At 43.7% G+C, this 27,161-nt stretch overlaps 1 protein-coding gene across 1 annotated transcript in view; it reads right to left on the bottom strand.

Moving 5' to 3' along the window:
• Positions 1-27,161, bottom strand: part of HGSNAT (heparan-alpha-glucosaminide N-acetyltransferase) — a 307,063-nt gene that overhangs the window by 159,186 nt on the left and 120,716 nt on the right. The window contains exon 9 of the mRNA XM_069208519.1: positions 22,630-22,660. Coding sequence (XP_069064620.1) covers positions 22,630-22,660 — 31 coding nt within the window. The remainder of the gene's footprint in view (positions 1-22,629; positions 22,661-27,161) is intronic.

Genomic DNA, 27,161 nt, shown 5'->3' with positions numbered 1-27,161 from the left:
TGCACTGGAGGATAGCACCCCAGTCATGTCTGGTGTGGTTTAGAATGATATCTTATGTTCTGATAATTGGATTGGAACCAGGCCTGACAAATTAGCTCCAGTTTCACTGCAAAGAACAACTAGAAGGAAGCCTTCCAGTTTTTGGTTTTCCAAAGTGCTCAAAGTTAGTAAAAAGCATTTCAAGATATTAGAATGAGAATGGAGAAGAGAATACAACTCTCAGGATAGAGAGGCCTAACAACTGACATTAAAACAATACCATATTGTGATAAAAACAGCTAAACAAACCTTTTATGAGGTAAAGATTGAAAATGTAGGGAATAAGGCCAATGAAATGTTCTCTATTGTTAAGAGATTTATGGCTCCTTCAGCTTGTGTTAGCCAGCATCGGGCCTCTCCCGAGTGGTGCAAACTGTTTTTTTCCCACACTTTCCACACAGTATAACATCCTGCACAAAGCTGGACTTATATCTTCAACATATTTTGCAAGTCAGCTTGGCCAAGGAATCTGTGACAAAGTTTAAGCCAATTCCAATGGAATGCTTGCAGGCTGCTTTGAAGGCACTCATATCAGGCTCACCTGCAGGCCCATGCCCTCCTAATCTATTGGCTTTTAGGGTTTCCATTATTATTCCAACAGTAAATATGATCCTCAATGAATCCTTAACATCGGCTAACTCTAACTTTAGGGCAAAAGCCATTAGCAGACCCTAAAACTCCATCGAAATATAGGCCAATTTCTCCATAGCCAGCTCTATCAAAGATATTCCAAAAACAGGTGAATAAACAGCTTTCCAACTACTTAGAAGTAAACAATTTGTTACACTGTAGCCGAGGGGAGTCAGGGCACCTTACACAGCGACAGCTTTCCTGGATGTCTAAAAGAACATTAAAGGTACCCTAGATTCTGGAAGTTACGCAGCATTAATTATGTTAGACCGTTCTGCAGCAAGATATGGAGATAACAGGACTGGCCTTGAGCTGGGTCATGTCCTTTCTGACAAATAGGAGCCAATTAGTCTGGATTCCTCCCTGCTCCTACAAACTACAGGATTGACAGTGGGAGTCCCCCAGGGCTCAGCTCTAAGTTCCACCCTGTTCAATATCTACCTTACCCCTGTGGCCCATCTAGCAGAAGATCTGGGAGCTCAAGTGATATCTTATGCAGATGACACACAACTGCTTTTCTCATGGGACAAGGGCGAAGAGATGGATAGTACTAAGATTAAATCTTGTTTAAAAGCAGCCTTCTACTGCCTTTCATTGCATCAACTGAAATGCAATGAGGATAAATCAGAATAAATCAGAATTCCTTTTTGAGAACATTCCTTCTGACTTTTGGCAAAGTTTCTGGCTGGAAGATGTCTCCCCTTCGGGACCTTAATATTTAGTACTTAAAAACCTAGGAATCAAATTTGATAACAATGTATCATTTCAACCCCAAGTTAAAGCTTTGACAGTGTCCTGATTTGGAATTATGAAGTCTGTCGGAAAATTCCTCCCCTATCCGTCCCTTCAATCAACAAACTGGTGGTGCAGGCGTTAATAAGCTCCAGATTAGAGGATGGGAATGCCCTATAACTGGAACTACTGGAGCAGCTGCTCGACAGGCTCCAAGTGGTCCAAAATGCGATAGACCCCCTTCTGCTAAATGTTCCTGTTAAAACACGCATTTCTCCCTTTGTACAGATGCTACTTTGGCTGTCCATTAGGAAAATAATCAAATTCAAAAGTCTTGTCCTGGTCCATGGTGCACTGTACCAAACAGATGCTTCTTATTTCAAAGCTAAATTTGAATTCTACCATCCTATTTGGAATTTTACATCAGCTAATAAACATATGGCAGTAAACCCTAGAATCACGCATGCTAGAGCAGGTGGAAGGTCTTTCACCTATTTGGCTCAACCTTATGGAATCAGCTACCACTGGAGCTGTGTGCAGTGAACAGCACAGTGATGTTCAGGAAAAAAACATAATACATTTTTTTTTGTGCAGGAATAATGGGTGCTGTTATCTTCCTTGTGATCTTTGCTGTTACACACCAGGTCACTCCAGGGAGCAGCTGTGCATGCTGTAAATTGCCTTCATCATCATTGTCATGTCGTTCGTCCCCCATCTTCCCTGAAACAGACAGGGATAGAGGCTGCCCTCTTACCCTCCTTGCACCCCCTCATAGGTAAGACAAATCACGAACCAGGGTGAGCCTCCTAAGAAGTTTATCCCCTTTATTTCCTCTATTTAAGCTATGTCCCCAGTGAAGGCAAACGAAAATGGTTTTAGGCAACTTAATGTATCCTGGCTCCAGCCTTTACTTTCTTATCAGGTAAAAGACGATTAGTGTGAGGGAAGGTTGGGGAATAGGATATGATGGTGTGATGGGGCAAAACAGTGTTGGTGCATCTTAGTGTGTCATGGCTGCTGCCTTTTCTCCATTTTCAGTGAAGGGAAGCACAAGAGATCTGGAGTGAATGGTTCTCACCTAGGAGACTTTATTTTAAGAATTTAACTTAAGAACTGTCCTGTTATGTACTACTGTAATTGTGCCTATGCATATACCAATAATATTCCTAAGACAAGAACACCTGTCTCAGTAAGAGAGGAGTTACTCTATCTACCTAACATGTCCAGGAAGCTTCCTAATAAGGCATTGTCTGAGGCACAACCAATTCTGTGTCAGGACCGGAGGCTTCTGAATATGCTATCTCTTTCTTTACGGGCAAACACAGCAGCCAATAAAAACTTAAACTTCATTTCCCATGAGGCAACAGTCCAGGAAACACCCCCAATCAGGGTCTACCCCAGCCTATATATATCATATTCCTCTAAAGTCCGTCCTCTTTCTTTGCTGCTACAGCACAGAGCTAAGGGCCAGATGTAGCAAAGGGTTTTTCCCATTCTGTGTCAATGGGAAAATGTGTTCGTACATATGGCCCCAGGTTCTTTTCTCATTGTACTATTATTATTCAAATCCAATTTTGCATTCAGCGCGGCCTAGTGCCTTCATGCGCTTCTATTGTTATGTATTTGCCGCATCTAATGTTACGGTTTAGTGTGTTTAGAATGTGTGCATTCGAGTGATTATTTATGCTTCATTAGAATGCGCGCGCGCGTGCATTGTTGATTATACGCTCTGGCGAGGAGGCCTGAGGAGAATACGGCCTTTCCTCTAAGCCCACTTCACTCGCGGGGCCTCGCACATGCGCACACGGGTTTTCCCTGTGCACGCGCATCTTCCAGCGAGTGAACACGGTATTTCTCCAGACGCTTTTATTCATACGTTTCACAGCCGACTTTCTCCTCAAAATACGCTCGGAGTGGCTGCAACAATACTATAGAGCTCTGGGCTCAAGGGAAAAAGGAAAAGGAATTTGTTTGTGCCTCCCTCCTCTGACCGGTAAAACTTATTGAAGTGAGGCAATTGTTCCCCCCAATTTAACTGTGCTCTGGGGACCTCATTATTATTATTGGCACAGAAACATGGGCCATTTCAGATACGACGGACAATATGGGGAGTATGATGCTGGTCATTATGACCAACATATGGAAGAGCGCCTTGTGGAAGCACTTGATTTTCACGTGCAAGATTCAGTTAATAAAGCCTTGGTCAAAGCTTTACGCCCATTTGCACAACCTATTTTCAACTATGGTTTCAGGTGCTTTGGTGCAGGCTCGGGGAACCCCACCCCAATTGAGGTCAATACAAATGAGCCTGGACGGGCATCTGATGACCTTCTGGATAAGACCGTTAACTCGGTCCTTAATGATCACGAATACGAAGCATTCCAACTTCGTTCTACCCCTTCAATGCGCACCAGTCAGCATTTTGATTCAGATTCTTCTAATTCAAATATGTTCAAACCAGATTAAGGAAGGGTACCCTCCGCACGGAATGTCCCCGTCCAGCCTTATCTGGAAAGGTTGCAGACACCCCCGGAACTAGTCCCGCACATGCTAACCTTCTTAAAAAAGTACGCCAAAGACCCCGAGAAGGTTATTGATAGGGCTTGGAGAAGTTACCAGGACAAATTATTGGATATATCGGGCCCGCTTACCAAGATCTTAGATTTGGCTGTACAAGCTAAAGAATCACAAGAAGGTGTTGATCCGGAGATTTTGTCAGAATGGGCACAACAAGCCATTTGTCTCCTAGGGAATGCCAATTGCGCTTTTTCTACAGAGCGCAGAAAATCCCTCCTTCTTCGAATAGATCCAACATTTACAGCTTTGGCTCCGTCGGATGCGGGACTTGCAGCTAATGGACTCCTGTTTGGAGATCTGACGTCAGGCCGGATCAGTCCCTAGGCTTCCAGACCTTACTACAGAGGCAGAGGTTCCTCGGGATACCAGACCAATGCCCATTTCTACCTGGCAAGAGGTTGTGGATACTGAGGCATAACCCAAGGGGCCCTCACAGAGGAGGACAATATGATCAAGCCGCCCCCCAGCCAGGTAATTCTTATTCCTTCTGGGGAAATTTCTTTGGGAGGCAGAGTGGGTCTGTTTGTAAACAATTGGTCCCTAATCACCCAAGAAGCGTGGGTTTCAGAAACCATCCAAGCTTTTCACCTAGAGTTCTATTCAAACCCAGAACAGGGATCCATTCTGCCTCCTCTCCTTTTTTCCCCAACAAGAGAGTTTTTTCATAGATCAAGAGGTCGAAGCTTTGCTTGTGAAGGGAGCGACTGTTCCTTCTCTTCCCCATCCCAGGGGTTTCATCAGCACCATCTTTTTGGTTCAGTAGAAAGGAGGGGGTTCTCGATTAGTTCTGAATCTTCGCCAATTCAACTCTTCGATTGTCTACCGACATGTCAAGATGGAAGGTATTCATCTCCTTCGGGACCTTTTGCTCCAAGGGGATTGGTGGTACGGTTAGACCTCAAAAGACGCTTATCTAACTATTCCCATCTTCGCTCCTCACCGGCGTTTTCTCCAGTTCTTTTGGAGAACGAGATGTTACGAGTTTTCAGCTGACCCCTTTGGACTGTCTTCAGCCCCCTGGTGTTTCACCAAGGTAATGCGCCCAGTCGTTCAATGGCTTTGAGAGAAAGGAGTTAGACTTATATATTTAGGCGACATCATAATCATGGCACAGGAGGAAGGTCTAGTACTCCTCCACTTATCATGGACAGTTCAATTACTTCAAGATCTGGGCTTTATCGTAAACGCAGAGAAATCCCATTTAATTCCGATCCAACAAATAGATTTCTTGGGATACAGGATAGATTCGGTGTCAGCTCAGTTGCTACTTCCCTGGACAAAGATTGGCCATCAAGAAGGAATTGAAGAGAGCGTTGTCTGCTCATTTGATTTTCTTGAGGGTTCTTGCCCGTTTGGGGGGCCTCTTAGCATCATCTATTCAGGCCATTTTTCCGGGGCCAATACATTATCGAGCCCTTCAGAGAATGAAACTTTTGCACCTTCGAAAGGGTCTCTCTTATTCAGAGCAAGAAATGTTATCCCAGGAAGCCCGGGCAGAGATTCTTTGGTGGTTGACTCATATGGATGCCTGGAATGGCAGAGCAATATTTGCCTCCTGTCCTGAAATAGTCATAGAGTCAGATGCCAGCAGATGGGGTTGGGGTGCCAGGTGTGGTCAGATAGAAACAGGGGGCCGGTGGTCCCTGGAGGAGCTTCGGATGCACATCAATTGCCTGGAACTTCTGGCGGGTTCATTTGCGGTGAAGACGTTGTCCCCGGTCAAAGCCCAATGTTGTATTCTTTTGAAGATGGACATCATCTCTGCGGTCAGGTACATAAACAAACTGGGGGGAACCCGATCCAAGATGTTAGCAGAGATAGCGTAGGACTTTTGGCACTTTTGTCTAGCCCATCAGATTTATGTTATAGCAGAATATATTCCGGGCTCAGTCAATGTGAGAGCAGATTGGAACTCCAGATATCTTCGGGATGTCAGCGATTGGAGGTTGCATCCAAGGATATTTCGATTTCTCAACAACCTGTGTGGTCCTTTGTCAATAGATCTGTTTGCATCTCACCTGAACGCACATGTTCTGCGGTTTTACAGCTGGAGACCAGATCCGCAAGCTCTCAGCTCAGACGCGTTCCTTCAGAACTGGTCGGAGGAACTAGCTTATGCCTTTCCTCCTTTCTCGATGATTCAGAGAGTTCTCACCCAGGTACTCCGACAAAAAGTGGAAAGTATTCTGGTGACACCTTATTGGAAAGCGCAATCCAGGTTCCAGGGTGTTAGACCTTTGTTGCGCTGCTCCTGTTCGAGTTCAACGTTCAATGCATCTCTTGTCGGATCTGATGGGCCTTCCACATCCTCTCATTTTGGAGGAACAATTATCCCTCATGGCTTGGAGAATCTCAGGCGATCTGACCAAATCTCTCAATTTTCGGAAAACACTAAGGGGGTTATTCTAACTTTGGAGGAGTGTTAATCCGTCCCAAAAGTGACGGTAAAGTGACGGATATACCACCAGCCGTATTACGAGTTCCATAGGATATAATGGACTCGTAATACGGCTGGTGGTAAATCCGTCACTTTTCCGTCACTTTTAGGACGGATTAACACCTCCTCCAAAGTTAGAATAACCCCCTAAATTCTTTCTCTACCAATCCTTGGCACCTAGCACACATAAAAGATACGCTTCAGCCTGGAAGCGATGGCTGGATTGGTGCAATCAAAGGAACGTAGATCCCGTGGGGGCCACTGTGCATATGATCGCAGATTTTTTGTCTCATTTGGCTGCACAGGGCTTAGCTTATAGAACAATCAATCATTTCAGATCAGCCATTTCGGCTAAACATCCCAAGATAGATGGTAAAGCAATTGGTAAACATCCTTTAATTTGTAAGTTGTTACGGGGCATTAGACTGGTGCGACCCCTTCAACCCAAATATTCAGTCTTATGGGATGTTAATATTATTTTGAAGTTCCTTGTGGCTTGGCCAGCCAAGGAGGGTTTAACCAGAAAGCAATTATTGGCGAAATAACTATGTTGCTCTGTCTTATTTCCTGTCGGAGAGTTTCAGATGTTAAATCCCTGGATATAGCAGGTACAGTATTTACCCCTTTAGGGGTCTCACTTAGAATCACAAAACTTACTAAATCACAGTCAACATATATTTCTTATCCAAGTTTTAGAGATAATGCTAAATTGTGCGTGGTTAAGTGTATAAAAGTGTATGAAGATGTCACTCATGAATTTTGAAGAGATTTGAGTGGACAGTTATTGATTTCTCTTCAGAAACCTTTTGGGCCTGTGACTTCCGCAACATTGGCCAGATGGGTCAAATGGCTATCGCAAGAAACAGGCATTCTGTCAGCAGGGCAATGGCTTCAAAAGCCTTTAATGTAGGTTCCAGGTTAGAAGATATTATGCAGGCCGCAGATTGGTCGTCAGATTCCACATTTAAGCTTTTTTATCATTAACCTAATGCGGATGTTGCGTCTGCAGTAATAGATCAGCTTTAAACTAGCACAATCAGAAGCCTCCGGTCCCAACATAGAGTCAAAATATTCCTAGCTGTCGCGACAAGAATTTTCAATTCTATTAAGGACACTGAGGCGAGGATTATCCCACCCAATATATTTATGCTGTAATGATTAATGATGATATACTGTATAGAATTTTGAATATCCCTCCCTTTATGTTATGAAATGTTTACAAAGTTTTTCTCTTCATTCAAGAGATTATGGCACCATGTTTCTGTTCACAGATGAGAAGACTTCCGGAGCGTATTCCATAGCTTGGATCTTGAAGGTTGACGTTCTGCACCGGTTATGCTGTTCCTCCACTCTGAAGAAGATATGGTTGGCGTTATTTGTTGAAGTTACTCTTTTATGAGGAAAGAAAGAGGACGGACTCTAGAGGAATATGATATATATAGGCCCTGATTGGGGTGATACCTGGACTGTTGCCTCATGAGAAATGAAGTTTAAGTTTTTATTGGCTGCTGTGTTTGACAGTAAAGAAAGAGATAGCATAATCCTCACCTCCGTGTCCTTAATAGAATTGAAAATTCTTGTTGCGACAGCTAGAACATTTTTGAGTGGACACAGAGTTCAAATTACAGGATGTTGCTCGATTGCCTTATCATCAATCACGTTTGAAAGTGACTCATGAAGACAAGTTACATGGTCAAAAGAAGGAAGCTGCTTCCTTAGGTAGAACATAAATACTGTAATTAATCGAAATAGGAAACACCAAGGTTGTCGCTTCTTTTGTTAATTCTAGGTCTATGATACAACACTGCTACACAATTTGAGATCCCTTTTAGAATTCACTACATGTACTATTGATCTGTGAACGTTAACTGAACCCATGATTTCTATTTTTAATTGGGTAATCTGAAAAAGCTATAAAATACAGATGCACAAAAAGAAGGCTCTGGCTCGCTGAACTGGGGAAGTAGGCCCTACAGCCTAACTCGTGCAAGTGATGACTGGGAGCCAGAGTGAAAGGAGCCCACCTGAGCAAACACATTGACCTAGGCACATCAGTAGGTACGATCATCGGAGGAGATCCTCCACTGCACCCCAGGCCTGTGGTGGCTGGCGGGCCAGATGTGCCTCTGTTGCTAGTAAAGCCCCAGGACAATTGTGAGTGCCAGATGGGCTGGTGGATTCGCCTTTAACCTGGGAGATTAGGGGAGGAGGGGGAGGGGGGGATCCGCAGCTCACGCTGCCACACTTTTCGTCCTGTCCCTCAAGCCGGGCCCAATGAACTGACACATGGCCCTTCCGAGGGGGCGCCACAAGGCTGTATTCATTTGCATGCACTCCCCTGGAGCTGAATGCTGCAAGGGTATCAGATCACCCAGTGACAATGTCCTGCTGCATCACATAATGCACCAACCAGGGCCACCCAGGCATACAAGGCCTAAACCTTTGTACTCTACCCTTCCCCTGCCAGCCACAGGTTGGTTGCAGCAACTCACAGAGCCTATCCTTCATACTGTTGCCACAAGCGGCAAGCCAAGGATCAACACTAACAAGATGGCTATTCGTGCTGCCACGTCAGGCTCTAATAGGAGGGGCAAGCAGGCCAACTCCTGGTGCCTGATGAATCGGTGGCAACCATAGACAATTACATTGTAACAACCGGAATGGAGAAGCTGAAGAACACTAAGCCATCCATGCTCTCGTCCTCATGCCAGGATGAGGGCTTTGAGCACACTTCGGCAATACAGGCACTGCACGCTGCAGGAATAGACAGGTCCTGCCTTCCATGCAATGACCACTAGCCCAGATGGGATCGTGCAAATACTTAAACCCCTACTGAGGTCCTCCAGGATCTCAGTGAGAGCTAAAATAGACGCAGTGGTGGTGGAGGTGGGCCTACTTTGCGAAGACCATTAAAAGAAGAGAGAGGGTGCCCGTATCAAAATCTACACTAAAACAAATGTAGCCATAGATGGAAGATCTACTGAGCACTGTATGCAGCCTCAATGGCCAGATTGGATATTCGAGGAACAGGCCAAGGGTGCAGGGGGACCGCCTGTCACAAACAACATTCAACTGGTGGGGCTCCCAGAGGGCAGGGAAAAGGGATATGGTGCCCTTCCTGGAGGAGTGGTTGACCAAAGTAATGGCGCCTCAGAGTCTTATCCAGGCGCACAGAGTCCTGGTGTGACCCTGATCGCAGTTCCACACAGATCCGTGGTTTCCAAACTGATACACAGAGACCAGGATGCCATTCTGCAGGTAGCCAGGTCAGCAGACCACTAAATGGTGAGCAACAGGAAATAATTCATCATCCCAGACTACACGCTAGCTGCCCAAAGAGCCCATGCATCTTATATCAGTCTGAAATGCAAGCTGCATGACATGGGCCACCAGTACACCCTACTGTTTTCAGCTAAGATGAGAATCACTAACAGTAGCAAATAATACTTCTTCACAGACCCACTGGAGGCCTGGGAATGGCAGAGACTCATGAATATTTTATTAACAGCACTGTGGGGCAGAGTCAAAGGATATGTATGTAGATAGGCCAGAGGAAATTCCCAGAGAAGAACTTTTACTCCCAAGAGTGGTCACCTTGAGGCGTTGGGTGCTGCAGACCTACAGGAGAGACCCCACCCATAAACATGTTGTAAAATGCCCCACCTTGCTACCTACAATATGATAACATAGAACTTGAGGGGGGCGCTCAAGTAAACGCCACTATATACACTTTTATTTCACTAGATGCAACATTCACATAGTGACCCTCTGGGAGACACATCTCACCGAGAGTGAGGGCCAACACCTTCAGGTAAGGTGGAGGGGCTAAGTCTACTATACCACATATGCTGCTTATGCAAGAGGAGTCCCTTTTTGGGTAAGACCTGGGACCACTTTCTGCTGGAGAATAACAAGGTAGTCCTGGAGGGACGATTCATGTACTTGTCCAGGCAACTCGCCGGGTCTCCTCTGCACATTCTTGGCATGTAGTCTCCCAACACGGTCCAAGCATCACATTGTCATACCCTAGACAACTATATGGAAAATTCCCTAACAGAGCCGATGCTGGTGTGAGGGGATTTCAACTGTGTGATCGACCCCACACTAGATAGGTTCCATCCTCCAACCAGGGTCACAAGCACAGAGCACCTCTGCCGGTTTAGCAGCTTGGCTACTCATTTGGAATCTGCATGATACATAGCGCTAAATGCACCCGATGGACAGAGAATAGTCCCACTTCTCCCATTTACACACCCTTCACACGAGACGAGACAAGGTCTTTACTTCCCATCACTTGACCGGTATGGTTCACAACATGGAACCCCTGGCAAAACACATTCAGATCATAGCCCAACTCTAGTGTAGCTATGCTGGGCCCACCTGGGCACATGCACCCCAGGAGAGGACACCTTGTGCTGCAGAACCATTAGGGAAGAATTCCAGCATTATATTGATAATACAAGGACGCAGCTTTGGACCAACTGATTGAGTGGGATGCATTTATGGTTTACTTTTTTGGTATTTGCATAAAGTTCTCCCCAGGGGTGTATGCCATGCTATGTGACCACATAATGCAATAAAAAACAGGAGTATAGGTGTTTAGAATTCTGGGCGGTGGCAGAGAAGGAGGCCTGCCAATTAGTGGTGCAGACACATCAATAACGTGCCAACCTCTGCACACAGGGGGGCTCGTCATGACTACAAGGTAAATGTAGCAAAGAAACGGGCAGATGGTGACAGAGCAGGGAGGCTACTTGTGGGAAGCAGAACTGGGCCAGCTGGAACAATAAAAATGCCATGCTCCCCTGATATTGGTATCTCCAGAGGCCTGACTAGAGAATGGGGCACCCATTGAGGAACAAGAAATAGTGATTGTGATTAAACAGCTGGCAATGGGTAAGACTTCGGGAGGTGATGGCCTCCCGCTGGAATTCTATAAATGTTTCTAAGAAGACCTCATAAAAAGGCTGGCATCGATTTATAAGTCGGCTTGGGAAATCTTGTTTCCCAAGCCCAAGAGGCACTCATCATTATGCTCCCTAGGGGTGACCCATTAGATAGGGGATCATACCAACCACTGTCTCTCCTTAATCTGGACGGTAAGAATCTGGGCAAAATCCTTGCAAACAGCATCCAACCACATCGGGTATCCCTGGTGCATCCGGATCAATCGCGTCCTCTAACATCAGGCACTTATTCAACATAACGGTTGGCCTACCACTCGCACTTCCCAGAGCTTTTGCAGTCTCCATAGATATGGAGAAGGCCTTTGATGGCCTGTCCTGGGCGTATGTATTTCTAGAGTTGTGACATATTATTATACTTTGGCGTTGAGATAATAGCCTGGATTAAACCTGCATGTCTGAGCAGGAAAAGTCTTGAAAATCAAGGGATGGAATATTAAATTATTGGCTCTGAAACCGGGATCTGATGTCTGACCATCATAGAGTAAGGCATACTTCACATCATGGATACAAGACAACTGGTACAGCGCATCAAAAATAACTGATGATCCGTGGCCCCCACCCTCACCATTGTGCACTCCATGTGAGTTGTGTGCCATTTATACACTTTTGCTAGGTGAAATGAGACTTTGCCTGCAAGAAAATGATACCAACCCACAGGGTTTTGACTCATGCATCACTTAAACATATTGTATGGGAAGCAGACCTGACCACACTGTAGTTGACAATTGATGCTTTTTATTAGGCTGGTTAGCCATGGATTCGTGGTAGCATACAGACCGTTACACTGTAATATTTTTCCTCTGTTATAAATGTAAAACTGTTAATAAAGAGGGATTTGAAAAATTTATATTTATTTTAATATCAAGGCTGAATATGCAATAATAAGCTGTTATCTTACTTCATGACACACAATGCCTGGTGTTAGAGCTCTGCAGCACCGGAGTCTGTGGCATTTTTTCACACAACTGTCTGAATGTGTGTCCCACTTGGCTCTCTCTGCCAGTGCTGTGTTTTTATTAGGGAACTTTAACCTGTGGACACTTCACAATACATTTTCAAATCATTTTTATTAGCATTATTTCTGAAGAAACTAATAGAGATGTGGCAGCATTTAAAAAGTATAAGAAACAGGTTAGTAATATCTTCGAGGTGACTTAGGTGCTAATATGTTCATGCATTTTCTGCCCCACACATTGCCTTAAAGTATTTTCACAATATAGACAAAACCAGTTTTGTACAATGTATTTCTCAAGGGGCCACAAAGATATTGAAGCAAATTGGTATAAGAAAGTGATAACATTCAGACATCAAAAGACCTTTTCACCTAGAAGTGGTCTATTGGGTTAAATCAGCTTTCATTCCATCAGCAATCAGCTCATTTAGCTTTAATAGTCACTGATTCAAGTCTTCCCCCAACTTATCATCAGTTTGCATGCATTTCATTTGGGTTTACCCAGCTAAAATCCAATCCTTGCCATCCATTTTCCAACTCTGAAAAGACTGGCCATCATGCAGCAACAAGTGCCTCATTATTCATTTTTTTGTCAATAGCAGCAAGAAGGCCGAAACCTTTTTTATATGTGTTGGGAGTAGCCCCAACAGGATACTCCCAACTCCCAGGTTATGCACGACCATGGGGCCCACCACTTATGTCAGTTTGCTCACTTCCTGTCTCCAATACGCAGACTCAAAGTATGTGAAGTAATTCTGCATTACTATGTTGACATCTTGGGCATTCCACCAGCTTGATTGGGTAAATCCTACTCAGCAGTTTAGTGGTAATACGGGTTCTGTGTAATATTTTATATTGGGTTAGTCGAAATCTATCATTGATTGTTACTTTCTTAGTGTATTCCAATACTCTCCTCCAGTCAGTCTCAGTGAACCGTGACTCATGTGTACCTCCCATCTTTCCCATATGTACGGTGTCGCTGTTTTTTCTCACTGACCAAAGCTCATTACAAGGTTGAGATTAATTTGGGCTCCTGGGTCAGGGTCATCAGAGTGGGCAGTGTCTGATAATCAGGAAGTCTGTTGGTAAGCCATCCCATTTTAGCATAAAAAGTCAAAATGTAGGGTGTTTATGTATCTCTGGTTCTGCGAGCCACCATGGAGGTATGGGTCAAAGTGCAGATACGCAAGGCCCTGTCCTCGCCCATATCCCCACAAACACCGATCACTGGCAATCCGGACTTCCCCTTAGCACTCAAGGCGTCTTCGTACTAGTCCTGGTAGGACTCCAATTGTAAAAGAGTTGGGGACTTGTTCGATGCGCAGGGGATCATGGATTTCCCTCAACTCCCTTGTGGCCTCCCACAAGAAGCTTATTGGCAGAATCTGGCGATCAGACACTGGGTTTTATCTCTGACAATCTGACCCCATGCAAGTGGACCCCTCCTCCCTTTGAATGCAGGCTGCTGACGCTTTCGACAGATAAGAGGCTTATCTCAGATCTCTAGGTCTTCCTGACAGTGCCGCCAAACTTACCCCAGTCGCCTGCGAGGCATAGGTGGGTAGCTGAATGTGGCTGTGCCTTCACAGACAGGGAATGGCGAGATGTGCTACACAGAGCGCGCTTAACAGCTTGCAACATGAACACCAAGGAATTATTCTTGAAAATAGAGCACTACTGGTATTATACTCCAGCACGAGTGGCCGGATTGGGTGGGCGCCACAGACCGTTGCTGGCGGGCGGGCAGAGGGCTACACTCATACATATCCTATGGCAATGCCCACACTTAGCCCGCTTTTGGGAGAACACTTTGAATATTATAGACAGAATATATGGCACATCCGTACCACGTTTCCCCAGCTACATCTTACTAGGACTACTGATCCCGCAGACATACCCTCTCAAGGCCCCAAAAGGTAGAGCCATTACATTGGCGATCGGCGCCACTAAACAGCTGCTTTAAGCTTGATGGGGTACAGAGGCGATTCCCTCATATACTGACTGGTTACACAATTTGTCAGACATACTGGGGATGGAAAAGCTGATGGCAATGGCCACGGGATCCCTGCCCAACTTTGATAAGATATGGGGCCCATGTATCTCTTACCTCTCGGACGAGTTCAGGGAGCTAACATGCCCATGTTACTTGTGCGTCCTGCGCTTGACTAGCTAAGATAAAGGCCCGACCGGGGCGACGGCTACGACATAAGATGAACAGGTGGCCTACACGAAGGGGGTGGTGAGCAGGCTCTGTAGCAATGTACAGATATAGGTACAGGGGCACTATGTTTGGTTTCTTGTTTCCTTTTTTATTTTATATCCACCGGCCAATGGTTGTAGGTGGAATAGTTGTATAAGACAAAATGTTAATAAACAGATTAAGGGCCAGATGTAAAATGACTTTTGCGAGTCGCAAACATCGAAAAACGCCGTTTGCGAGGCGCAAAAGCCTCTCTGCTATGCAGAAATGCATTTTGCGAGTCGGATCCGACTCGCAAAATGCATTTCCGACTCGCAAATAGGAAGGGCTGTTCCCTTCCTATTTGCGACTCGCAATGCTATGCAATTTCATGAAATGAAATCGCAGTTACCATCCACTTGAAGTGGATGGTAACCCAGTCGCAAACGGGAAGGGGTCCCCATGGGACCAGGGGCCATGCTAACATCTTTTCTGATTTGCCCCTTTTTGTATGAAGTCTTTGGTGATATGACATTTAAGACTAACTGCCTAAGCATGTGTAACTCTCTCACCAGGTGTTTCACGTACATTAACTTTTGTATGTTGTCTACCGATTTTGTATATACAATGCTGCTATCTTTTCCTCCACTTCTCCCTCTAGCTGTTGGCTAACCTCAAATATTTTTCCTATCACCATCCCCATTCCCAATATCTTAGATGCCTCACATTCTTTGGCACAAGTTAGAGTCAAACCCCACTTTTTCTCAAATTACTCCACAATAGCATACATAATTGTCCTTAGAAAAATTGTGCCATGGAGAACCTCCTTTCTTAAGCACCATGTTGGAATACGTGAAGTATGACTTTGTTTGCTGTATGCATGGTTGCTGCTAGTAGTTAAACTGGATGCTTTCTGTTTTCTCTTTGCATTGTTTTTAACAAAGGCAATGAAGGGTACAAAATTTCAGAGTTAAAGAAACCATCCTTTTTTTAAATAGGGAACCAAGCCTTTTATGTATCATTCTAAAAATGTGATCCTTACTCAATCAGGTTAAGCCCCCAGTGTGTTCATGTATGTGGTTCAGTCTCCAAGCACCCAAAGAACGGGATAAAGGAGGTCCGGGAAAGGTGGAGTGGAGATGGAGCATTGGTCTTTCTGTTCCTTATGGACTCATACTGGAAAGGTTATGTTCCTACTATTCATGTGAATGCAAGGTCTTCCTTCCTATTGCCTAGAATCTCTTATTCGTTCATTTTGAACTAACTACACAATAAGCAACTAAGAAAAGAATGTCCTCAAAGAAAGTGAGGATTAACAAGTCAAAGGCCAGAGAGCCTAATGTACTTTGCACATTTATCAAGAACTCACCCTAGAAGGGTTTCGTACAAAACACTTTACCCAAACGATAAACTGCAAGCATCACTCATGGCAGATACAAAAAAGTCAAAGCAGAGCTGAACTTTACAGAAGACGCTGCTCTAAAGCTCCTATCAAGCAGCAGGTTCATGGGGAAGCTGTTAATGTGTCTCTTGTACCTTACCATTTTTGGATCTTTGCTGACACTAGGCTCCATAGCTTAGTGCTGATGTCGGCAGACAGAGCCTGGAGGCCTATATAAGGTCTAATTAAACTCAACTGAGACTCAACATTCTTTTTCATTAATATATTTAGAATACATTTTAAATGGATGGAGCTTTGTTATCGGTGGTTACATCAATTGTATGGATATATTTTACTTCTTTCAAGCCTCAGTGCTAGGGACCACCCAGGTTTTTGTGGTATTTCAGCCATTCTGGAAAATGGTTGCAATAGCACAAAAGCCTTGTTGGTCCCCCAAAAGCCTTACCTGTCTGGGGTAGGTTGAGGTTAACAAAATGTCAATTACTCCCGTCATAAACCTTTAACTAAACACAAGGATACATCCCAGATTTTTTCAAGATATCGACTTCTACATCTCTGAATACCTACAGGCCAACCAAAGCCTGTTAATAACTGGAGACCGTGAAGACCTCTCTTGTTTCCTATGAGATTGCCCAAAGAAAAGCAGACTCTTAGCAGTAGCCACATTGCCAAAATACACGTAACTGTTTCAACTGGGAGGAAAGAGACACAAATGGCAGGCGCAAGAAGGGAGATCAAATGCCATACATCTGTCCCTGGTTCATATGGCATCTCTGATCGTCCATTCTCCTTCCAAACTCTCAGCACAACATTTTGAACCATGGGCAGGGCAGCCTTTTTGCCAAAGGAAACACTTTATGGCTATTGCAGCTGCATTTATATGCCTGTATTTCTACTAAATCTCCTGTTTACCCGAAAAGATTTCTTCTTCTGAATCAGACCAATTAAACAATGTACACCATTTTTAAAATGGGTCTTTAAGGGTCAGAGAATGTTAGTTTTATAAATTTGAAACAACAGCCTTTGTATGAATGACACTTAAGAGCATTAAAATACAGCCAGTTTGCAAGAACGTATGTCACAAATTGGTAAATATTTTTGACATAGCTATTCAATTAATAGAGTTTTTTGCAGGCTCACATTAATGCCCACACAATACAACAGTACATGAAACATGTTCTCGTTATACTTCCTTCTCTTGTTATTCTCTGAAATAAGAAAATGATGCTCAGTAATGAGGAGCTTGGTTTGTTACACATGTTGTTGCAACATTTTCACAATGAGCAACCAATATGATCACCAATGGTTACCAGCTCTGGAACAAACTAGACCTCATTCTCAAGCAGTCAAATGTTTTCTGGAGTTCAGCATTAAATGGCCCTGGCTTACCAAATTTGTGAAAGCCGCTCCTAATCCCCCTCTGTCAAACACATTCCTGTAGCACTAATTGAACACCTTATTGGAGCAAATCCTACAGTTTTTCCTTTCGGGCAAAAGCCAACTTTATTCCCTCATACTTATATTCTCCATTTTTTATTTTTTGAAGGTCTACTACGAAGGCTTAACTATGTTATTGTTCTCATCTTATTTTTGAGATCACCTGGTATTAACATTTCCTAATAATCTCTTTCTAATTACCCAGCATAACCCATCCTCCTTGTTCCCAAGCAATATTGACTAAATGGCATCAATTTGCAGAGAGTGCATCCAACAAGCCTTTGCGTAAATAGCCTTTGCACAAAGGAAAACACATAACCTGCCTATGTGATCCCACTGTGATTGCCATAAAGGACCAAACATAAATGCAATTGGAGTTTGACTGGAGCCCTCCATCCTGTACAGACATGGTTTGTAGTCCCGGAGATCTTCAGTCAACAGAACACTAATATGCTGAGTTTGAAGTGCCAAGGGAAGCAGCCCAGACCACAGGAGAGGTTTGCTCTGGCTACTGAGTGCCCAGTTTTGTTCAAATGTGGGGTTGTGAAGATCAGTAAAGAGCAAAGGTGTGAGTGAAGGAGCTAGAGAGAGCCCAAGTGGTCTACCAGATGAGGTCCACCATAGGAAAAGTTACATATGTATAAAATCTTACTTAATGAGGAGAGTCTTTAGTTCCTTACTGAAAAGAAAGAGACAGGGAGATTTCACTGTCCCGTCTTGTCTTCTCCTGCCTGCATTTTGTCATTGATTGGCTGCTATTTTATATAATTCTTGTAATTATTTTTAAATTGCATATAAATAAGAACAGCACAGTGGAATTAAGCATCTCACAATATATATGTATTATGATAACAGAGTAAGCCGTCTTGGATCACTTCTTAAGGGTCATCATTAAACATCAATAACTTAAATATCAAGACCAGAAAGTGCAACCCAGGGTCCCCATAACTTCCGGTGTTTATGTAGACAATTGTTTTTTTTTTATTGGTTCTTCAAAAAGGCACATCCATCCATTCCCAGCTTTAATTCATATAAGACAGCGGTGTCTGGACAAACCAATGTCTAGCGATGTTTTTATTTTGCTCTTAGACATCCTAGACATAGAAAGGCAGGGAAATCCATCTCCATCCATAATTCCAACTAACATTATCTTTGGGGATGTAATGTTGGTCAAATGTGTAACTTTAATCAGAGTTTTAACAAGGTGGACCAATACCTCTGTATGACTAGAGTGACCCAGGTCATCTTAACATCTTTAAAAAAATCTCCTTTGTTGGCCCTACATCGTGGACAGGCTGGAGACTGTTGCCTACCCTTTCACCAAAGCCTCTCAGATGTGTAATATACCCTATACATGAAGGTGAACTGTATTTGGCCTGACCTTGGCTGAAATAGCAAGGGTATGTGCTGCCATTTTTGTCTCTTTCCAGTCATCATCGTCCAGGAGATCTATATCTGTTTTCCATGTCTGTTTGAGGGTCGCCAGTCTATCTGTGTCGTAATTCAGCAGGGTACAATGTATTTGGGAAATATGTTTTCCTCTCTCAAAGGGGTCCATCAAATTTTTTAATTCTAATGAGTTATAGTACGGGATGTTGCCTACCATCTAAATTTGACAATGCAATATATGACAATTCTGGAGATACTTGTAAAATCGTGTCTTGTTTAAGTAAAATTTCTCCTCCAGGGCACAGAAGGCCTTCATATGGTTGCCACCACAAATGTCTCACATGTTGGCGATACCAATTTCACTGCCAGAGCGTTATTAACTTCTTCCATCCCAACCACTTTAAAGCTTTTTTTTCCAGTTTCTAAAGATTGTCCTAGTGTCTGGTGGTATGCAGCTGCTTAGGTTTGTTCAGGTCCTGATGCTTACCCATAGTCCGGATCTTCTACTGTCCAATGTACAGGCAACTGTTTCCGGAAGCACTATGTCATCAAATACTGGAATACCTGGTAGGCAAGCTGCCACCTTCTTAGGAGGAAAAAGCCAAAGGCGAAAAAACAGTCTTTGCTGGACAAAGACTTAAAAGAAATGAATAAAACCAGGAATCTGGAATCCAATAGTGGAATTCTACAGGATGGAGGAGTAGAATCAGCAACTGGAGGGAAAGGGAAACAAGACGAAGGAACACAGCTTTGATGCAATGTACTATCCAACCCGACTGAAGCCTTTATATAGTAGATGAACAGGAAAAGGAAATTACATCTAACATCATGTATCAAAGAACAAAAAAAGACTGGGAAAACCAGAAAGGAATCAAGAAAGGTTTTTCAAACACGAAGCAGCTGTCCGGCCTCCACATTACGACCGTGGGGGAGCCGCCAAAGTCAGACCACCGAAACTGCCAGTTTGGCGCCAGCCTGGCGGTCTCAGTGGTTGTAATCGGCCAGGGTGGTGCTTCATGCCCCTGGGGATTACGACTCCCTAATCCGCTAGCCTTTTCATAGCGGTTGGACCGCCATGCAAAGGCTGGAAGAATGGGGGAGTCGGGCACCCTTGGGCCCCTGCACTATTCATGCACTTGGCATGGACAGTACAGGGGCCTCCATGGACAGCCCCGTTGCACTTTCCACTGCCCGAATTACAGGCAGTGGAAAGCGCAACGGATGCTGCTGCACCCACCTTAGTGCCACATTGCTGCCAGCTCGATCACGAGTCAGCATTATTGTTAAGGCCCAGTTTCCCGCTGGGCTGGCGGGCTGAAATGCTATTTCCGCCTGCCGGCCAAGCGGGAAACTTGTAATAGGGCCGTCGGTGTTCTGGTGGCACTAATGGTCAGATGGCGGTACAAGTTTGGTGGGAGGCATCCGCCGCCCCCAAGCTCGTAATGAGGGCCATAGACTTTTTTTGCTATATACCATCATTCCAGGCTAAATGGGCCAGAGCGACCCTGTACCGCCAGTTTGGCATCAGGACAGACACTGATTCATGATCTGTTGCGAGATATAAAGTCCACACTTGGGACTACTGATCAGGAGGCTACTGTAATTGTGGTGAGTTTTTGAAGACCTCAAGGGGATATTTGGCCAAAATGAAGTGTTTCTGGAATGAGTAATCAGCACCTAGCAAAAGTGGAGAGTACTGCATGTGGACAGGTGGATGCAAAGAAATAAGCCATCTGTGCCATGGTTTGATATGAATTGGAGGTCTAGGTGCTGGATTGCTCCTTCAGAACTCATATCTAACGCTTTTGAGGTTCCCTCATGTAGAGATCAGAAAGGCACCAAGGTGGTGGTACCACACTTCTTGCAACCAGAGGTGATTGGGTTAGATGTTCCAACTTCGCTCAAAGTCTGCGGGGCAACTCTCCCTACAGAGGGGAAATCTTCGGAAACTAATGGGGGTAAACTGTGGAAAATGAGGAGAAAACTTCGAAACAGACTGCTTTGGTTGGCTTGGGGGGCTCCACAATAGAGGGAGGAAGTCAAATGGATAGCCATCAAAAATTGAGGGCTTACCAATAAGATAAGCAAAGAGTTGATCTTCCTGGGCCAAAGAAGAACCACACAAATTCGGAGGGAAAAGCTTCAAATCGTAAAGCAATAGTTGTTGGATTTGGGCTGTGGGGCTTTCCTCTGGTAACCAGCGAGACTCCCTGTCTAATGTTAGGGAAGAACCTATGCTTGTAAAGATACCCAAGCAGCAACAGCTCTTCTATTGAGCAAACAATTGGATACTGGAACTGAAAAGCCAATAATAAGTTTCACGAAGAACTGAATGAGAGTTATGTGCAGTGTTAGAATGTTCTAAGCAGACAGCAAGGCAATGGAAATGGATGCAGTTGTGTCAAAGTAAAATGTTGTGATTTTCTCTTTTCACCTTCAATCCCCCTCCTTTTTTCTTTATATGCTTATTGAGTTCCTTCCAGAAAGTGTGTGTTTCTAACAGACAAGTACAAATTTACAGTTCCTTTGTAGAGGTGTGGTCCTGGATAGCAAGACGCCTGTCATGTAGTTGGTGTTCAACAAGGAATGTTTACTGTTATTTCTTTTTCTCTTGGCCTTACAAACAATGAAAGTATTTATTGTTGGCTGTCCAGTGGAGCGAGAGGAGAAAATATATGTAGGCAGCAACATTTGATTCTTGGGTGTCAGTAAAACAACTGTAACCCTTTAATTAAATTAAATTAATTTTATTTAAACTAACCCTAATATTAACCTTGAGCCTGACCCTTTATTAATTTAAACAATCAGCCTTAACTTTATATTAACACTAACCTCAAACTTTAATTAATTACAATGCAGTTTAATAATTATATTTAACCTAACCATTACTCAATTTAAACTACATAAAATAAAAACAATACCTACAACCATCATCCTTTCATTAAAGTACAGCACCTTGGAAGTCCAATCTATTAAAAGTTCTGACAGTGCACAGCTGCACGAAGCACTTGAAAAAACAAAGGTAGATAAGACAAAAGAGAGCGCGTAAATAGAGTTTCCAGTTACAATATTTCATGGCCATTATTGTGGCATTTGTGGCTGCTGATGCTTAACGGTTTGGGAAAATAAGCCATATGTGTTTTTCAAATGTATAATTTTTTAATGCTTGAGGTTCCTCTTTCACAATAAGATGCAGCCTCTTTAAAATGTAACAAAAATGCAGTAGGAAGTGTGGATTTACATAAATAAATAGTATATAATGAGGCACAGAGTTCCACATTTGGCTAACTATGAACGATTTTTCTTCACTTGGCACTAAGAATAAGATCACAAAGAAATCAATAGATTTGCTTGCCTCCTTTAATCATGGTTCAGAATCCAAAAAAAGTGTTTTGTTTGTAATTGGTGAATAACGTTGATGATATTAGTTCTCCTTATTATATTTGTGTATTTAAACACTGAGTAGGTGCCCTTTTAAAATGGGCATAAGTGCTCTTCCTCTCTTTTCGACCCACATCGAACTTCCCCCTAGCTTACCCTTCAAGGTGGGGCTTGGTGTCTCTCATATGTCTCAGTTTCATCGACTTCCACTCCCCCATTCAAATGTTTATTGCTTTCAGAAATCAAACCTACAAAATAAAGTGTGCTGCAGCAATAAACCTAATGCAATGGAACCCTACATTTCAACTGTTCAAAACCCATAGACGTGCAGTTCCAAGCCATAAATACAAGGACACTCTTAATCTGGAGTACAATCAGGGTTGTATAGCTCACATGCCATGTTGCTAATGTAAAGCAAACAATGCAGTGATGCCAAGATTTTAATATGCTGTCCGATATGTGCAACACTGCATTGAAGGTGATTTAGAAGAAAATAGGATCACTTACCATGGAAATACGAGGTCAGCGAGGGTTAGTCCTACAGAGAAATATATTAAAGATAGACATCTTGTTAGAATATTACCCTACCAATGCCATTGTGATATCAAAATCAGTTACTAGAAACATCACATCAAAAACTTGCACTTCATTAATACAGCATACCTAATACATTCTGTTCAACAAGCTGGCTGCCGTACATAATTCTGCTTTAGGAGGTGTTGATGGAACAATGTAAAAGCAACCTATAGTTAACTGAATATCCATAGGCCATATGCTTTCCTGAATTACCAGTTAATAGGAAATCTGGATCATATTGTGTCAAGACCCTTAACTGAGTCTTAGTAGTTTAAAACCATTCAAGGTCAGTGGATGGACAGTGTATTTTTCCAGCTTGAGCTCAGCCTCCTATGTTCTTCATGGCCTCACTAAATATTTCAGAATACAGAAAAGCCTTAGGAAGAAGCACGGTGAGTGCAGCCAGCACAAGCCCGGCAACAAATGGTATATGCTCTAACACAGAAGAGAACAAATGCAGTCTACCTTGAATCCACAACCATGGAATTGATGCAAATGCTCTAACTCTGATCGTTTACCGTTACCAGAACTATAAAGATCCTACGAGATGAAGAGGTGTTAAATCTGATTACATAATTTAATAATTCTCAACTCATTTATCCGTAAAACAAACTTTGTCTAGTTCTATACCTTGGGGAAGTGTGAATTAAAAGTGTTTTAAGAAATGTCATCAACTGCCTGAACCAGTTAAGGAAAAATGCAATATAGTATCAAAAATGGATGTTCATTACTTCCTCCATTGGAAACTGATTCAAACATAATTGCCTAAACAGCTCAAAACCGGCTGTCTTTTTCTCTTTCTTTCTTTAGAATTGGTTTTTAGTAGGGAGACACTATGAAGATGGTCTTCTTTAAATGAATAATTATCTAACCTACATGTGCTGGCTACACTACTGATGCAGAAGTTATTATAGTGAATATTTGAAAATCGTTTCAGGGGGCTTGGTAAAGGGTTCAGAGCTGATTGGGGTTCCTGAACTCATGCTCAAATGAGATATTAAAACAGAGATCTACTTTGGATGTTGCTATCCCCAGGCCCCTTTAAGAGACGCCACAAAATGAGAGGTGAGGATCTGGTGATCCCTTGATATTCAGTGGGTGTGGAGTTCAATATGAGAAGCTGGGATGCACCATTCGCTTTCCCCGACTTTGGTAATGGGAGAGCAGATGGCAGCAAGCAAATCAGATGCAAATGAGTTGAGAGTCGCAATGCAAAGCTGTCCCTGGAATTGTTTTACCAACGGATATGGGAAGGCTTCTTAACACTTTTTTAGTTGCTTTTTAATTTTGTGAAACAAATACAGTTACATCATAAACTCAATCCTTTCTCATTGCAATTCTATTGTCCCTTTTCACATCAGGTGTATAATGTCACAAAAACTGTTCCAACATTGGCATTACAATATAGAATATAACTAGCTCATACTAAGCATTCTCCGTACACCTTTGATAAATAAATAACCTGCAGGTGGTTCACTGTACCCAGGATATGGGAAGGCTTGTTTAGAGGAGACAACAAGCTTGAAGTTGAGCTCTGTCTGCAGAATGAACTCAGTTTCTCTTCCAGGAGGGCTCCCTTTCAAATGTATTGTGGGATTCGTCTGACAGCGGTTATGCTGAAGAGTTCTGCTGTCAGGGGGAAGGGGCATTAATTAAACTTTCTGGCTAAAATCAGCAGAACTGACCAAGATCTAGCTGGAAATAATAGAGAAAGTGGAGCACATGCACCTGTTGGCATCTCTCAAAGTATCACCACAGGGCATTGTCTTGGACCTCTGTAACAGCTTCAAAGACAGTGACTTTAGCCCACAAGTGCAGACCAGCATTTCAGTAATAGAAAAGTATAGAGGTTTTTCATGAATTACGCAAGAGAATGAGGAAGACAGGAATTCAACACATGGTTAGAAAAACTGTGACAAAGATGAGGCTGGAATCTTAGGGGTAGAGGAGAAAACTGAAGATCTTGGAACCCAACAGTAAACAACCTCTTCTCGCCAGTGCAAAAAGCCTTCTTTCGCTAGGGTTTGTCAGCAGGATTACAAACAGCTGCACACTTGGCAATGGATCAAACATTCCCCTGTCAGAAATGCGGGATAGGTTGCCCAATGAGTCCATTCTCTGTTCCTTTGCCAGATGCATACACTGTTTAGTGACTACAAAGTTTATTTGTTTCTTTGAGATCCTTTGGAGATTTTTCAGGATTTGGAAAAGTGCCACTTGAGTCTCTTACTTTTTGCAAGTCAGATATTCACGAAGGATGAATTACTATTATGCTTAAAGCATTTTTCCTAAACCCAGTCCACCAGGTTCTTTTGACATGATTTTAATCTTTTTAGACCGTATTTCATGTGAGCCATCTGGCATTTGTTTTCTATGGAGGATAACCCACATCTGATTCCCGGATAGCAATGGGAAATCCTTTCGGAAGGACTTCAATGAGATATATGTGTAAGGAATGCTGGGTCACTGGAGTTAGCATGTAGTACTGAGAAACTGGGTTGGAGAACCTGCGTAAGGAAAGTATTTAAAAAAAAAAAAAAAAACTGGAGGTAGCATATAAAAGTGTTTGAACTTGCAGCAACTGGGCACCTTCTTCCCCTTCTATCTCTTATCACCCACCCGGCTGAGGACTGGGGACTGGGGAAGGGGGACAGAATAAACTGCATTCACAAACTAAAAGTTCTTAGTGGAGAGCTTACAAGTTTGGAATTACTAACATCGTTTTTATGGCCACACAAGTCTTACCAACTTGCTATACAAAGGCAAAACAAAATAAAATGTAACAGTTTGGTATATAACGACTACACAGGAAGGAGGACGTGGCAGGATGCCAGTCGACGAAGCGCTTTCAGCTCTCTGACCCCCACCCCCACGAGAAGGTCCCTCCCCTCCTGAAGAACCTTAGAATCTTTGAGAAGCAAGATAAAGCTTCAGGCTTCCAGGCCGCCTCAAACAGATGCAGACAGCTGGGGGGCTGGTTAGCAGGGGTTAGTGCTGCCTGAAGGGGAATTTCGGGGAAGGCCCATGTGGGAGCTGCAAGGAAGCCGCCGAAAGCAGCAAAGGGTATGGGGCAGAAGGCACTAGGCTGCAGGCAGTCATGTCATGCAAAGGCGACTGGTGGGGCTTGTGCTCGTGTAGCTGTCTGCCCACTCCCTCTCTGCCCCACTTAGCCCTGCTTAGCCCCGGGCACCCACCTGAAATTGCTACTGCGACCTCCATAGGCCGGTGAGGTTGTAGGTGAACCAAAGGCAACTAAGAAGGTAAGGAGGGAGAGCAGGGGCATTTAAGGCATATAGCACTGCAAATTCTCCAAATACTGAAATCCCAGTGTACTGAGCATTTTAAGCATTATAAAATAGTGGCAAACAAATGTACTCAGTCGGTAATCTGTTGACTGTGATCAACCCAGAGTCTCAAGCCATCATACCGTCATGCAATTATAGAATCATATAGCATTAAACAGTGTCACACAGTACTAAACCAAGTTGCAGTGTTAAAACAGCCATTACCAACTTCATCTTAGTGGTGCCAGCTGGAGTCAGTTACTATTAATGACTGTCATTGTTTGACACTGGAAGCATTGGGCACTGCTAAACATATTCAAAACAAGACACCAACAGGCACTAAAAGCACCACTAAGACAAAGAAACAGAGATGGCGTTGATTTGTGACGCCAGTCACTGTTAAGCACTCACAAGCGTCCCTCCCTGCTGAGCACCACATAGGTGAACACAGGAGCATTGCAGCTCTGTATGAAGAAGGGAGAAAGACCTACCAACCCTTCCTGTTTGCATGTAAAGAGTGGCAAAGTGAGGAAAGCGTGGAGAAGTGCTGGGCTGGTGAGCTGGCGATAGGGCTGCTCATGGTCATTGGTATTAGACGACATGCAGTGTCTTAGTGGGAAAAGGTCCGTCCCTGCAGAGGCAGCCTGCTGAGGCGCAGCTTGTGGTGATGTGTACTTACCCTGCTTGCTGCTGCCTCACTGCATTTGTCCCACTGCCTCTGCTGCCTTACTCCCCCTTCTGCAGTCCCTTGTAGTTTGGATTGTTCTCACTGTTCTTACTGTATCCATCGGCACTTATTGGCACCACCAACCAGTGATCACTAGTGATCACCAACTGCACCACCTACAGTTCTGTGTTCCGTGTCATATCTCAAACAATTATAGAATACACCTGGAGAAAAGAAAGCCCTGAAAATCACAGCATCTGGTCTGGCACCCGGTACGAAGCTAACAGGAAGCAAATAAGAACTAACACTGAGCCCAAGAGGAGTCTCAAGGTGGCAATCTCTGATATATCACCCCTCAGTTGCAATATTCACCAGCACAAAGATATAGAAAAGTTCCCCAGCTCGTGCCCCTTCATAGCTGTACAAGGCTAGGAGGTGAGGCAGCACAGAGAGGGTTGTCTGGTCCCTCAAATCCTGTCACCAAGGAGCTGTTACCAAGGACCCTTGAAAGC

The sequence above is a fragment of the Pleurodeles waltl genome, chromosome 9 (assembly GCF_031143425.1).
Source record: "Pleurodeles waltl isolate 20211129_DDA chromosome 9, aPleWal1.hap1.20221129, whole genome shotgun sequence".
NCBI lineage: Eukaryota > Metazoa > Chordata > Amphibia > Caudata > Salamandridae > Pleurodeles > Pleurodeles waltl.
The sequence above is the reverse complement of the archived record's forward strand: the minus strand, read 5'-3'. Positions and strand labels throughout refer to the sequence as shown.